Source organism: Fringilla coelebs, assembly GCF_963513975.1.
Source record: "Fringilla coelebs genome assembly, chromosome: 2".
NCBI classification, from domain to species: domain Eukaryota; kingdom Metazoa; phylum Chordata; class Aves; order Passeriformes; family Fringillidae; genus Fringilla; species Fringilla coelebs.
Window position 1 is genome coordinate 70,480,221 of NC_140029.1, and position 13,555 is coordinate 70,493,775.

The 13,555-nt window shown below is 43.4% G+C and overlaps 1 protein-coding gene across 4 annotated transcripts in view; it reads right to left on the reverse strand.

Moving 5' to 3' along the window:
• Nucleotides 1-9,618, reverse strand: part of PAN3 (poly(A) specific ribonuclease subunit PAN3) — a 79,119-nt gene extending 69,501 nt beyond the window's left edge. For all 4 annotated transcript variants that reach the window (XR_014615965.1, XM_084200907.1, XM_084200906.1 and 1 more), the window contains exon 1: nucleotides 8,971-9,618. Coding sequence is in view for 3 of the 4 variants with exons in the window: in XM_084200907.1 (XP_084057033.1) it covers nucleotides 8,971-9,397 (427 nt within the window). In the remaining variant the exon portion in view is untranslated. The remainder of the gene's footprint in view (nucleotides 1-8,970) is intronic.
• Nucleotides 9,619-13,555: the final 3,937 nt, after the last annotated feature.

Here is a 13,555-nt window from a genome sequence, read left to right on the forward strand (position 1 = left end):
ACCAGCAGTGTGGTATTAAGAAAGTGGAAGCCTAGGCTGGGAAAAAAAAACTCTAGTCCTCATAAAGTTTTTATTCTTATGTGTTTACTAATTCACATCAGTCCCTGTATTTGATTTATCCAACCAAATCTTTCCTATAGAACAATTGCAAGCAAACACTTTAAAACATTCCATACACCATGCTATTAAAATACCAATGAACTTCTTCTCATGTCTCTCTTTTCTCCTTTAAGACACTGATTACAACTTCAGTAAGTTTAGGCAATTTTAGGAAAATCCTGAATTAGCTATTTTTTGTTAAAGGAATAAGCCTTTCTGCTGTGCAGCAGCACTATCCATGCATTTTCAACAGGTTCTTCTTGGACAGAAGCAAAAACTTCCTTATAGAAACAGAAAGGCTGACCAGGCAGGTCTGAGTAAAGACGAATGCGCAAGCGAACAACAAGGAATCCAGAGGGGAAAAAATGGTAACACGTTATGTAAGCAGCTGTGTTAAAACAGAACAAATTTCTAAATTCCATCAATATTCAAGACAGAAGGTACATCCTGGCAATTCTGGAGAGAAATTAAATAGAACATCTTGAGAAATTAAACAAAAATTTTCTACTTTTTATACACAGTATCTAATGCTTTTCTTGCTTGGTGAGTAACACTGCAGCTTAATGTGACAACTGCAATTAAAAATAAATATCTTCTTATATAATTCCTCTCCCACAGAATTTTAGCAGAAAGTAGGCTTCCTGCCAGATGCAGACACCAAAGAGGTAAAAAAAAAAAAAAGATAGTTACTTTTGCCTTACTCATTACAATGACATTTTTCAGAAACAAAGTATCTCATCACAGCTTAAGTGCTTGGTAGCACTGCCATGAACAAAGCATGCGTGCTTCAACTAAAGGGGTCAGTTTCAGTGAATTTTAGTTTAATGCTTTAATGCTTGTCTTGTCTAACACTGTCAGAACACTAATACTATCTGAAAAGATTTTCTGATATTTTCACTCTGTGATTTCACTAATCGGTTAACAAATACTGTATTATCCTAGACTACTTCTTTTATGAACCCAGTATCAGCACTGATGATCTCAGACACTGTTCGTAATACAAGAAAGGATCCTTCCCAATAATGTGACATATTACTCCTAAAGTGAATGGGCTAAAGCAAGGCCACAGCAGATTTAGTTGACAATTTTCAAAACAATATTTTAAAGATTTCTGGCAAGGTAATAAAACATGGATTCAAATGATTCATTTTGCTATTAGTACTTTTCTTCTAAACGTACAGTTATTTTTAGGCCGGGTAAAAAGTTTATATATTGTCTTGATTTAAACTCTCAACACAGCAACAGTGCACTTTTCACATGTTGGTAAACTGAATCATAGGTTAAATACACACATGTGCATCCTAAGGACAATGTGTTTTCCCAGCTAGATACAAAGCAGTAAAAACTACTGCCATATCACCAGATGAATTTACAGAGACAGCTATCCTAATATTGAGACAAAAACAATAAAACATTTATACAAAGCTTATCTAAGTAAGTAATTTAAGATTTGTGTCCTTTTAGTCACCCAGAAGCACCAAGGTGTCAGAGGAGCTTACACTCGTTTTTCTTTTTGTACTGACATGTACATTTCTGTATAGCAGGAAATCCTGTGCTGGTGTTGCTAACCTCACTTGCACACCTCAGTGCTATTTTCTCTACAGTGCTCCTACTTGGCACTTGTTAAGGAAATTGGATTCTCTGCCGTTCTTATGCCTCTCTCATTTAATGCAATGTTTTTGAAACACAGACTAGGAATCTCTGAAATAGAGGCAACAGACAAGGAAAATGAAGGATGCTTCCAGGCATGAGAGGCAAAAATGAAAGCACACGCCTGGGTTAGGACACTGTGACAGAGTGCAGTCAGAGGGCGGACAGCACAAATGAACCAAGTTGGCTGAAAGACAGACAGGAAGCAAAACAGTTTGGGAAACGCTGCCTTATTTACAAACACTCCCACTACACCACGAGATATTCATGGGCAAGCAAAGGAAAACAGCTATCTTTACCATTATAGTAAATGGCTGGGCTGTCGGGTTTTTTTTTAATATACTTCCCATATCAGAGAAACATCTGATGAAGATGAAGCATCTGATGAAGACAGAAAAACAGCATAGGTGCCACCCTTCTGCTCTGTAAAAGTCTTATTAGAGTCTAGAGCAGCTGCACTCCTCCTCATGGACCAAATCCAAAAGCACAGTGATAATACAAATTAAAGTTGATACTCTTCTCAAAAGAGTAATCAGACCTATTCTGTTATCAGAAACAGCAATTTAAAGCGATACAATTACTTAATACCATAGCTTTCAGAGCTAACCCTTTCCAAGATCTTTTACAATTCCTAAAAAAATTGCATTGAACTGTTCAATAAAATGTATCCATTTTTTCCAACATTTAAGCTTTTGTTTTAATAGCCTCCAACAAAAACTCAACGTTTTATAAAAATAATTGCATGAAGCATGTGCAGATAACCTGAAGAGAACATAAGGATATTTTTCACAGCATCAAGAGAAGGCACAAAAGAAAGGAAAAGTCTTCCTGCCATTTGCTTCAGCAGCAGACCAACTGAAGTTGAGAGACTATCCATAAACTACAGGAATCACACTTTGTATGACCAATTTGACAACAACTTGTATGATGTGGGTCTCTGCTTCCACTTTTATATATATGTGCTTTGTTTCTATAGCTCTATTCTCAAATTTTAAAAAGGTCAGGAGTAAAAGGCTGTTAAAAAGCAAATTAAAAAATACAAGTAAGTTCTAAGCACAAAATATCTCTGAGAATCAAACAAGGCAACCACATGACTGGAACTTTTTTAACTACTGAAAGACTCATGAAGCCTCCACACACACAAGAGTGTGATCAATTTCAGCTCATGTCCATAAACACACAGTGATTCACCACACCATTTTTCTGGTGGCGTAAAGCATAACATCTTTACTAGAAAGCAACAAATCAGGAAAACATCAGCCACATCAGCTTACTATCTAAATCCCTGCACTGACCCCTTTTCATCAGCTGTCTCACAATCAAGATTATTTTTTCTGCTTAGAAATGCTTGTGTCTATCACCCTAGCCCCACTTACCATTTGCCCACTTTACCCACAACAGTCTAAATTTTCCTCTAGCTGTTTCCTTACACATGGAAACCTTTCTGACCTAATCCCTAGAGTCACTACATTCTGGACAGTCAAATCATTCCTGAAGGCCCACTCCTACAGCAATACCTAAAAAAAATCAGTTTCTAATACCTACTAGACAGAAATTAAATAGAGACGCCCTCAGTCTTGAAAAACAAACTTCCCATTACTAAGATATTGCAGAGTTTGCTGCTATAATATAATTATCCCCACACTCACACTCCTTTCCATGTTTGCCTTTGAAGCCAGAAAACAATGACAAGAGTAATAGTGCTACAGTATTCTTCAGTACCCAACACAAGATGGGTCCTACCAGAAACAAGTAATTACCAACATTCCTCAGATATCCACAATTCTTGTGAAATATTTGGACTCTGAATGATTTCCTATGCAATAAGAAAAACACATGAGGTATATAAACAGATAAAATGAAAGCAAATTATTAGTGTAATTTTTTTTTTAAGTTTCACTGCCCTCAAAATCTTAAATAACTTTTCAGATTGAAAAATTTTTCCTTCTCTTTCTTTTTCCTTAGCTCTCCCGAATAATTTTCCTCCTATGGGCCATTCACTTAACAGATCCTCGTGCGTCCCTTCCAACTCAGAATATTCTGTGATTCTGTTATTTCCACATGAAACACATAAAAGCAAAAAGAAAACCCATCTCTATTTGCCTGATTTCTGGAGATTACATATGAGACAAAAAGTGATAAAGTGAACACAGTAAACTTTCATTTCCTCTTGTGCATCTCTAAGAGGTTATTGGTTCTACTCTTTAATTCTCAATTGTACCAGTCTCCAAATGCTAAGAATTTTTCCTCATTTCTTAAAAATATTCAGAGCAAAACAAAATGAAAATTGTATGATCAGTCAACTCCTGAAAAAAGCATAATGAAAATTAAAGAGGGAGGTATTTCTAAAGGAAAAAAAACACCCAAGTGAGGTACACAACTAATATAGCATCACTCACAGAAAGTACAAACGTGTTTGGAAAAAGAATTCTCAACCATACACCTTTCCTAGAACATGTACTTTTTTCACAGAAGTGGAGAAGAAACAAAGCCCAGGATAAGTGAAGAGTATGTGACATACTGCAACTCTACTTGTACTTAAAAGTTTTGTACAACTATTTCTAAACAATTCAATTTGTAAATACTGAAATGTTACCAAAGATAAGAAAAATCCACTTTTAGAATAACCCTGACCAGTTTCACTGCATTAAGAAATGTGATCCAACAGATTACCTTTAGTATGAGTTTTGATGAATAGCTATATCTTTCAATTTTTTTTTTATATCAGCTGCTTCATCTTGTTTAAAAAGTACTGGTAAAGAATCAAACACCCTTTAAAAAACAGAACATTTGCAAATGTCTATCTCTTTCCACTGCAAGCCTAGTGTATTTAGGGATTCCACAAAACCTAAGCTATAATGCTCACTAAAGCAAACATGGAATAATTGCATATGGAATTGCTACAGCAGTGGCCACTACTGCCCTGACTGGACAAAACATGCAGATGGTTGGCTGTGAAAACAGAAATAATGCTTTTATTAGGGCTGTGAAAACAAACATAATGCTTTTATTAGGCCAACCCAACACATGCCAAGTCTTGATGTCCCTTTCCACCTTCTCGCAGGCCGGCAATAAAGTCTATTCACAGATGGGCTGTTCTCAGCAGCCATAGAAAAATGCCACCTTGCAGAAACACAGACCTGTTTTCCAACTACAGATTTCTAGGAGGGCTTTGAAAAAAGCTTTCTAGCAGAGAACCAGATGCAAACATGTCATAGTGAGAGGGTGGGCTAGGCTCTGGCAGTGTAAACTCATACACACAGCAGCACTGCTGCTGTGGCCAGTGCCTCACAGGCAGCTCCGTGGCTGCCACTGGGCCCAGAGCACACCCAGGACTCCTCAGCTCAGCAGCCCAGTGTTTTATAGGAATCAGAAGCCAGAAGAAAGGGTTGGTACTGCGTATTATAAACTTCACAGTAAAAAGTGGGGCAGAAATTAGCAAATGTTTGGAGCCATACTTCAGCTTGTATCTATCAATATATAATATGAGATCTACATGCAAAAGAATATTACGCCTGTTCAACTACCTGAAAGCTAACAAATACAATGGCAGTTATCCATGCAACTTTAACTTATTTGACCTAGGTATAGGCATGATACAATTTAATACCACAACACTTCCCTCTGGACCTTTCCTCAGGCAGCACTGAGAAGGGATAGCGGCCCACAGCATGCAGCAAAGCAAGCTGCTGGTCTGCCGCTTTCAGAATCTGCAAAGTGCCACAGAGAACAGAGGGCACATACAAGAAGAGAAATTCTTCATGCTACCATGCTCTCCTTCCATAAGCTACTCCTTTAAACCCTGTTAATCAAACATATATTTTCCCCTAAAAAGCAAGCACCAGTCATTCCTCCACCTCTGCTTCTTCTATAGCCTTTACACATGTAGGACATACATCTATTAGAAAAGCACCATGAGCAAATTTTACTAGCTACGAAATTTGGACAAAATGCATTCTTTCCCTTTCCCCCTTATTTTGTCACAGAAGTTCTATGTAAAAAGGATTAATGTTTTTAAATAAAATTTTAGATAGGCAATATCAACTACATTCCCTATTCTGTATGCAGTCAGCTGGCCACCTTACTCTTGAAAGGTGAACCATGCAGAAGACTGAGCACTCAACTCTGGTGGAAGAAGCAGGAATGGTGCTTTGAACACATGCTCCATGTCAAATAGTCTGGGGGCAGTGAGCAGCAGTGCTGCCTTCTGAGAGCAGGTGGAGCTCATGGGCATCGTCTTGCCCCCCAGAAAAATAAAAATCCACACCATCAAGCCAAAGCCACACTAAGCCCAATACCTCATCATCTCTGACATTGGACAGCAGTAGCTATGTGGACAAAAGCATAAGCATGAGGCAAGGATAAAGCAGGATTTCCCAGCAGGCTTTCAGCCATATATATGTAGGGGAAGATGAGTCTGATCCAGAAATGGGATTTTTTTGTATTTAATAATCCCAAGGAGAGTTTTCTTCCAAGACTATCTGATCCCTTCTGGAATTCTGCCAGATGATAGCACTTCAAAAATCTATGGGCACAGAACAAATTACCCACGCATCACCTGAGAAACTCTTCCTGGTTAGCTTTGAGGATGTCAGCTGCTCATTCCTCTCCATATTCTAATAGTGGAATACTTTCACACTGGAATATTTCTTGCCTTTTCACTGCTCACCATCTCCTCATCACTCAACATTTTTACCACCCATGTGGTGAAAAAAATAAGTTGGTATTTGGGGAGCCCTTGTGATTACCACAGAAAAACCTATAAGTAAATTAATAATCCTGTACTCAAAGCAGGATTAGAGTAACACGCATGTTAGAATGAGGCACTGACCCACTTTTAACAATAAATAGGACTACCCAGTTAATTAGTCAATGAGCATTATCTCCTCTGTGCACTGAATGAGGCTGGTGTCCAGTGAGGAAGGAGCAAGAGAAGACAGCATCCACAGTCACCAAAGACTACTTCTGAATTAGACAGTCAATGACCGTACAGGCAGGTGATTTTTGGCAATTCCCACTTTCATATTCTTAACTTCGGAACTTTTTTACTTTGACTTTGTGTCTCACTTCCTACATCCACAGAAATAAGACTTTCATTCCACCCACTTATAAATCATACTGTTAACACCACAGGCCATCAGCAAGGTAAGGAATTTAGATACTGTCAGTACCTACACATATCAACTTCAGATTTTGAAGGATTATTTTCCTTATTTTTTTCACAAATGCATCCCAAACCAAAGTTCAGAAGTGAGATTAGGCCCATTTCCTGGATTTTCAACTTTAATTTCCCTGTCCTTTGTTTCTGGGCTCTTTTTCTTAGCTAATGTCCTTCAAGATCCACCAGTGGAAGCTTTTTACACCCTACAACAAGCAATGTGGCCTTTCCAGCAGGCAGCCACTGACAGCATCGTAGCAGGTTTCTCCGTTCTTGGTACCCTCACTCCTCAACTGCGTACAACTGCAGTAAGCATGTTCAATAGAAGCAAGTGTTTCAAATAATTTAACTGCTCAGCAGTGTCAACCCCCAAGCACACAAAAATTGTGAAGGTTTTTGCCTTAGATTCAGGGCTTAGGCAATTTTTAAACTGTTTCTTAGAAGAGCATCCTTCATATAGGAGCTTTTACCTGCAAACTAAGTTATGCATCCTCTCCCCAAGTCTGAATCTCCTAACCATTTTCTTTCCCACAGGGAAAAAGTGTGTTTCACACCAAACTCTATCCAAATGAAAAATTAACAAAGATTGACTTATTGCTGCTAAATCCCTCCAACATGTTTCTATTTAATTTAAATAAATAAATAAATAAATAAAGGAAAGAGAGCCTTCAGCTTGAATAACTTAAGTTCAACAAAATCTGGAAGACTTTTAAAAGAAAGCCTTATGCAGTAGTATATTAAAGGCTCCTCCTGAAAGGAGAGACATGATAGTGTTGTGTTAATGCAAGACACTGAGAAGCTACCAGCTACAGAGATAATACTCAGCGGCACAAGCTCACCACACCTCGCAAAACAACAACTGCAGGACCCTGAAAAATTTATCAAGCACTAAAAACCTACGTACATGGTGTTCAGCATGGTTGCACCTTAACTTCAGAAAAAATATGGTTGTGACCATTTAGTAGCTAAAGCATTTAATGTAAATAAATGCCATGTTTGTGTCAAAAATCAATAATGCAGCCAAGCTGAATATACTCATGTGAAGGGACAAGGCTTTTCTCAAGGAGCACATTCTCCTAGCCTGCCAAATGCTGCTTCACCTACAAAACAAATGGTTCTTTACAACAGTTTACTGCAAGCTCCATCTAACTATCGGCCTGCACATCAGGGGGATGCAACACCAACCAGCAACAGCAGTGCAGCTCTGCATGACACACAAGCTATCTGAACTCTCACCATCTGAAAAGGCGCATAAGGGTTGGAAAACCTCAAAACCTCAGAAAAAGATTCTGAGACAATTTCTGCTCACAGTAGTAAATAACATAGACACCTATCACAGAATCATAGTAACATTACAGTTGGAAAGGTTCTGGGGATCATCTAGCTCAATCCCCCTGTCAAGGCAGGATCACCTACACCAGGTTACACAGAAATCCATCCAGGTGGGGTTTGAATGTTTCCAGACAGGGAGACTCCATAATCTCCCTGGGCAGCCTGTTCCAATGCTCTGCCACCCTCAACATAGGGCAATTCTTCTCATGATGAAGTGAATCACAATTTATAATTTTTTTTTTCATAATTTTAACGTTGTATTTTAGCTGGAGCATTTCAAACTTCCAAGAGCCGACACACAATATACGCTGTTCGGAAGAGCCCATCCAAGGGTACCGCTCGGAAAAGCGCTGCCTCCCTGCTCCCGGCCTGACTTCGGGCAGGGAATACCTGTGAACCTACACCAAGCCTAGCGCTAGAGGGACGGATGGACAGCTGCTCGGGAGCCCCTTTAAAGCCACACAGGAGGAGCCCCCTCCCACAAACACCTGCCCGCTCCCTCCCATCGGTGCGGGCCGGGTCTCCTCTGGGCAGGCAGCCCAGCCCCGTCCGCCCAGCCGGGACGGCCACAGCCGGGCGGGCGGCCCGGGGTCCCCCACCACCACCATGGCTGTTGTTATTTGTTTCCGGCAGCACCGCGGCGTGTCGGGGACGAGGAACAACGCGCCGCCCGCCGCCCCCTCCCGGCAGCGCCCCCCCACCCCACCCCCGGGCCGCCCCGCCGCACTCACTCGCCAGCCGCGGGCCATCCAGCCCCCCGCCGCCGCCGCCGCCTCCGCCGCCTCCCGCCCCCAGCTCGGCTTTCTTAGGCCCCACCACCGCTGCCGCCGGGCCCGAGCTGGCCCCGTGAGCCGAGTAGCCCGGCCCGGCGGCGGCGGCGGGTGGGGGGATGCCGAGCGGGAGCCCGCCGAGGGGGGGTGCGGCGGGCCCCGGGCCGGCGGGGGCGGCGCCCGGCTCCTCATGCAGGAACTGGCACTCCTCGCCGTAGAAGCAGGTCTTGTCCTTGGCGTAGTAGCGGCAGAACTTCAGCTTCACGGCCCCGCCGCCGCCGCCGGCCCCCGCCCCGCCGGCCGCCGGACCCGCCACGCCGACCCCCGCCCCCGGCGGCGGCCCCACCACCGGCGACGGCGACGAGCAGGGCAGGCCGCTGCTGTTCATGGCAACCGCCCCGCCGCCGGGGTCGGCACCATGGGGAAGGGGGCGGGCAGGGGGAAGGGGCGCGGGGACCGCCGTCACCCCGGGTCCGGCTCCGGAAGGGGCAGGAGGAGGAGGAGGGGGCGACTCCGCGCCTCTTAAAGGGGCCGCGCGGCCCAGGGCGGCGGCGCCTCCTCCTCCTCAGCGGTCCCGGCGCTCGGGGTTGTTTATGCCATTTTCCTCTTCCTGAGCGGCCGCGCCTGCGCCGGCGCGGAGCATCCTGGGTAGCGCCGCCGGTCGGGCCGCGGAGGCGGAGGGAGAGCCGGTGTTGCGAGCGGGGGAGGGAGGGAGGGAGGGAGAGAAGGGCGGTGGCGGGACGCTCAGCGGGTGGCTGAGCGCCGTGTCCGCAGGGGCCGGGGCGGCGAGGGGCGCTAAGCGCCCGTGGCGGGAGGTGTCAGGCGGCAGGTGACCCCCGGCACACGGCCCAGCCCCTGCCCCGGGGCCGCTCGGCTCTCGAGCGCTGCGCCGGGCTGGATCTCGAGCCTTCTCCCGCTTCGCCGGGTCGAGGTCAAAGCACCGGCCGTCCCAGCAGGATCTGAAGCGGTTTCCTTCCACAAAGTTTCGTACCTCTTTCCTGCCATAAAACCACACGCAGCCTGCTGGCCGCTGGCATAACGGGAACGCGGCCCGAGGGATTCTCCTTCTCCCGGTGACGAGACGCAGTTCTTAAGAAGATGCTTCACGTCTTTTCCCCGGAGCTTGGAGAGCTTTGTTCCGTGAATTTTAAATGACTCTTGCGATGCTACTCAAGATTTTAATTTTTTTTAATTTTTCCTCAGTCAAGTTGTTGGCATAGGTCGTGGTGCTGAAATAGTGTGTATGTATGTTAAGAAAATGTAAGTTAAAGTGTACTTGACTTTATTTTGGTAAGAAAAACATTTATTGTAGAATTAAGATTGCTTGTTGTCTGTCATAGCCTTCTCCCTTATTAAAAATGAAAAGAAAATCAGGGCCTGCCTAGAAGATGCTTTGACAGATTGTGTGAAAAGAAATTTAAAAATAATGAGTGAGCTTGTCTCATTGGAACAAATCACAGTTTTTCTTCCTCAGATGGAGTGTTCAAAGGCCTTGAGAAATAAACGTGCCTTAAGGTGAAATCTCAAGATCAAAAATTTTGGACAGAAAACTAGAGAAAGGACAAGACTACAGCAGTGTTAGACTTCAGTTTTAGACCATGTACCAAGAAGACAGGGTGAGGATATAATCTCTCTGTCATTACCCAACAATTTTTCTGAAGGTTTTTGCCTTAGATTCAGGGCTTGGGCAAACTTTTTTTAACTGTTTCTTAGAAGAGCATCCTTCATATAGGAGCTTTTACCCACAAACTAAATTATGCATCCTCTCCCAGAGTCTGAATCTGCTAACCATTTTCTTTGACATAGGGAAAAACTTTTAGCTTCTTTCAGTTGTATGGCAAAGAGCTCACAGCTTCTGTCTTCCTCCAAACTTGAAAAGTAGGCCAAAGTGTGGAAAGACCCAGTTGGTTTCTCCATTAAAATCTCAGTGCCAGAGCTCAGACAAACCACAGCAGATTCCAGGAGGGAGAAAGACCTCATAAATGCCTCAACCATGGAAAACATTTCACTCCCAATGTGCACCTTCTGAGATAACCAATACCCATTTGCTTTAGTGCACAGATGGGTCCCAGCTGCTTTAGGCGAGGTGCCCACAGTGCTGCTTGGTTGTCTATCACTCAGCCCCCTGGAATTAGTGTTATGCCCCTGAGGAGTGAAAACAAGGGCTTCCCTGCACTCTTCCAGCTACACACGGGTGCCTGCAGGTGACCCTTCCCTCAGCTCCTGCAGTGAAGAGAGTCTGGGAGTGCATTGTTTTCTCTCCCTTTGTCCTGCTGATTGGTGCCCAGGGAAAATGCCAGCAGAAGGTGGAGGTCTCCAGGCAGATGGGGACTTTAGGGTGCATGGGTTTGTAGAGGGAGTGGGAGGTAGAAGGTGTTTTATTGAGGTGTGAAACAGGAACCCAATATCATTCTCTGCCTAAGCCTTACTATCAGTATTTATCACCTCCTATTCCAGCCAGGAATGATGTCCCTCGGAAAAAACCTTTCCCTCCCCAGAGGTCAGACTGGGTAGAAAAGTTGTATGTACATGTGAGGTGGTTTGAAAGGGAGCCACAAAAATGTTAGTAAGGGAGAAGAAAAATCTCAGCTTTCACCCAGAGTTTTCCCAAGATCTGTGGGCCTTTTGTCTGGAGCTTTAGTATTGTGGATTTAATGGTATCAAATTATCTTACAAGAGATTTGATGATACACATAGGGTAATGCTTTTCTGGGTAAACTGGTTGAACATGAAGTTTATTCTTCCAAGCAAAGACTTGAGATGCATAGCCACTCCCATTGCTGAAGTGTTAACCTGTGTTTTCAGCCTTGTGAATCTGCTTTTCCCACAGCTCTTTTGCTGATCTCTGCATATGTCTAATATTACATGTACAGGGTGAGGGTAGGAACAAGGACACAAACGGGCTTGTGTACGCACGACCCACATTTATTCTGTCTGCGTGCTGTAGCTCAGGTTCAAAACATTCCCACTGGATGTGGGAAGAGCTGAGATAGTGGGCTGGTCAGTAGTGCATGATCCTGCCAGCCTGAGTGCCCACCTAGCAATGAGGTGTGCAGTATGGTGCCAAGAATGTTTGGCTTCTCCCCCACCAAAGTCAGCCTAAGTACTGTACCTCAGCCACTGAACAGCAAACCAACTTGGAAATGTCCCTCACCTTTTCTACATTGTCTTGTCCAGTAAAACAGAGCCAATAATGGGAAGAGGCTCAAGGTGGCATGAGCCTCTTTTTGTGGCTCTGGCAAGATTTCACCTCTCCTGTCCCTTTATTTCTGTTCACTATATACAAGGACGTGGCCTGAAGAATGACCAGCAGGAAGTGAGTGTCCTTATGGGAGCCTGACATCTTCTCATTAATCATGTCTTCTCCTCCAGATTCTGAACTTTATTGCCTGTTCCTGCTGGTCAGCCAGAGTGCTGAGGAGGCCCACAGACCATTCTCTGTCTGCTTCAGCTTGCTCCCCTGCTTCATGTAGTGCATGGAGATGTACTCTGCATTCCTGCAAAGGAGTGATTGATGATATTTTTTTCACAAAACTAGGTCCCCTGATCATTGCAGCTGGCACCTCTGTGGAGAGTGTTGTTGTACTGTGCATGAAATTCAGGAAGCAAGAGGAAGGAGAAAGAGCTGGATACCCCTGGGTCTTGTCCCACTTTGTAATTAAGTGATAGCTGTGGTGTGCTTTTCGACCCAGAAAGGGGAAAATACTGCTGTATGCATGCCTGCAGCCATGGCCAAGTGGCAGAGTTTGTATGAGCTGTGCCAGAAAAGCAGAACCAAACATTATGAGATGAAAAATCAAGGGAGGGGGGAAATCCTTGGAAAGAAAGCATCTGCCAAGAGCTCTTTTTTTCTAGCCAAATCAGCTTGCAAGTGCCAAGCAGCTGCCCCCTAACATTTGAACCACTCTTGAGAAAGCCATGTTTGCTATTGAGAGTGGCAGTTTCTCTTTGTGTCAACTCAGAATTAACATGTTTATTAAATCATGTGGAAACAGAACCTTAAGTGCAGGCTGGCATCAGATAATGCAAATGAATAACAATACTTTTTAAAGTAAAGAGTTACTGTAGCTGACTTTTTTTTAAGGTATAGGCAAGACAAGTTTTGTAGGTAGGAATCTTGTTTAACCAACCAAGTAGCTGGAAAAAGTAATGTGTGGACCCTGGGTTTTTTCCAACAGTATCAGCTGGATCTATTAGAAGATACTATCTGTACTTATAAAACTGGCCCTAGTATTACTGAAACAGATCAAAGGAAATACTTCTAAACAAAGTTTTCACATAATCTGAATTTAACTTTTAAAGTCTACTGTTATAGTATATAATTAAGGAAAAAAACAGATGTGATCAGGGTCCGCAATAATATTAGATGAGAATTTATTGTTTATTAATTTTTCATATTGCTAATAATTCATATTTTTTTCAAATAAAGCCTCATACTTCAGGCTATACACCAGCTACTGTCTGAAGTCAGAGGGAGATTGCCACTCTTGAGCAGATCATCCCACAAAATTAGGGAGTTTTTTATCTGCCTTTGAAATATTTGAGA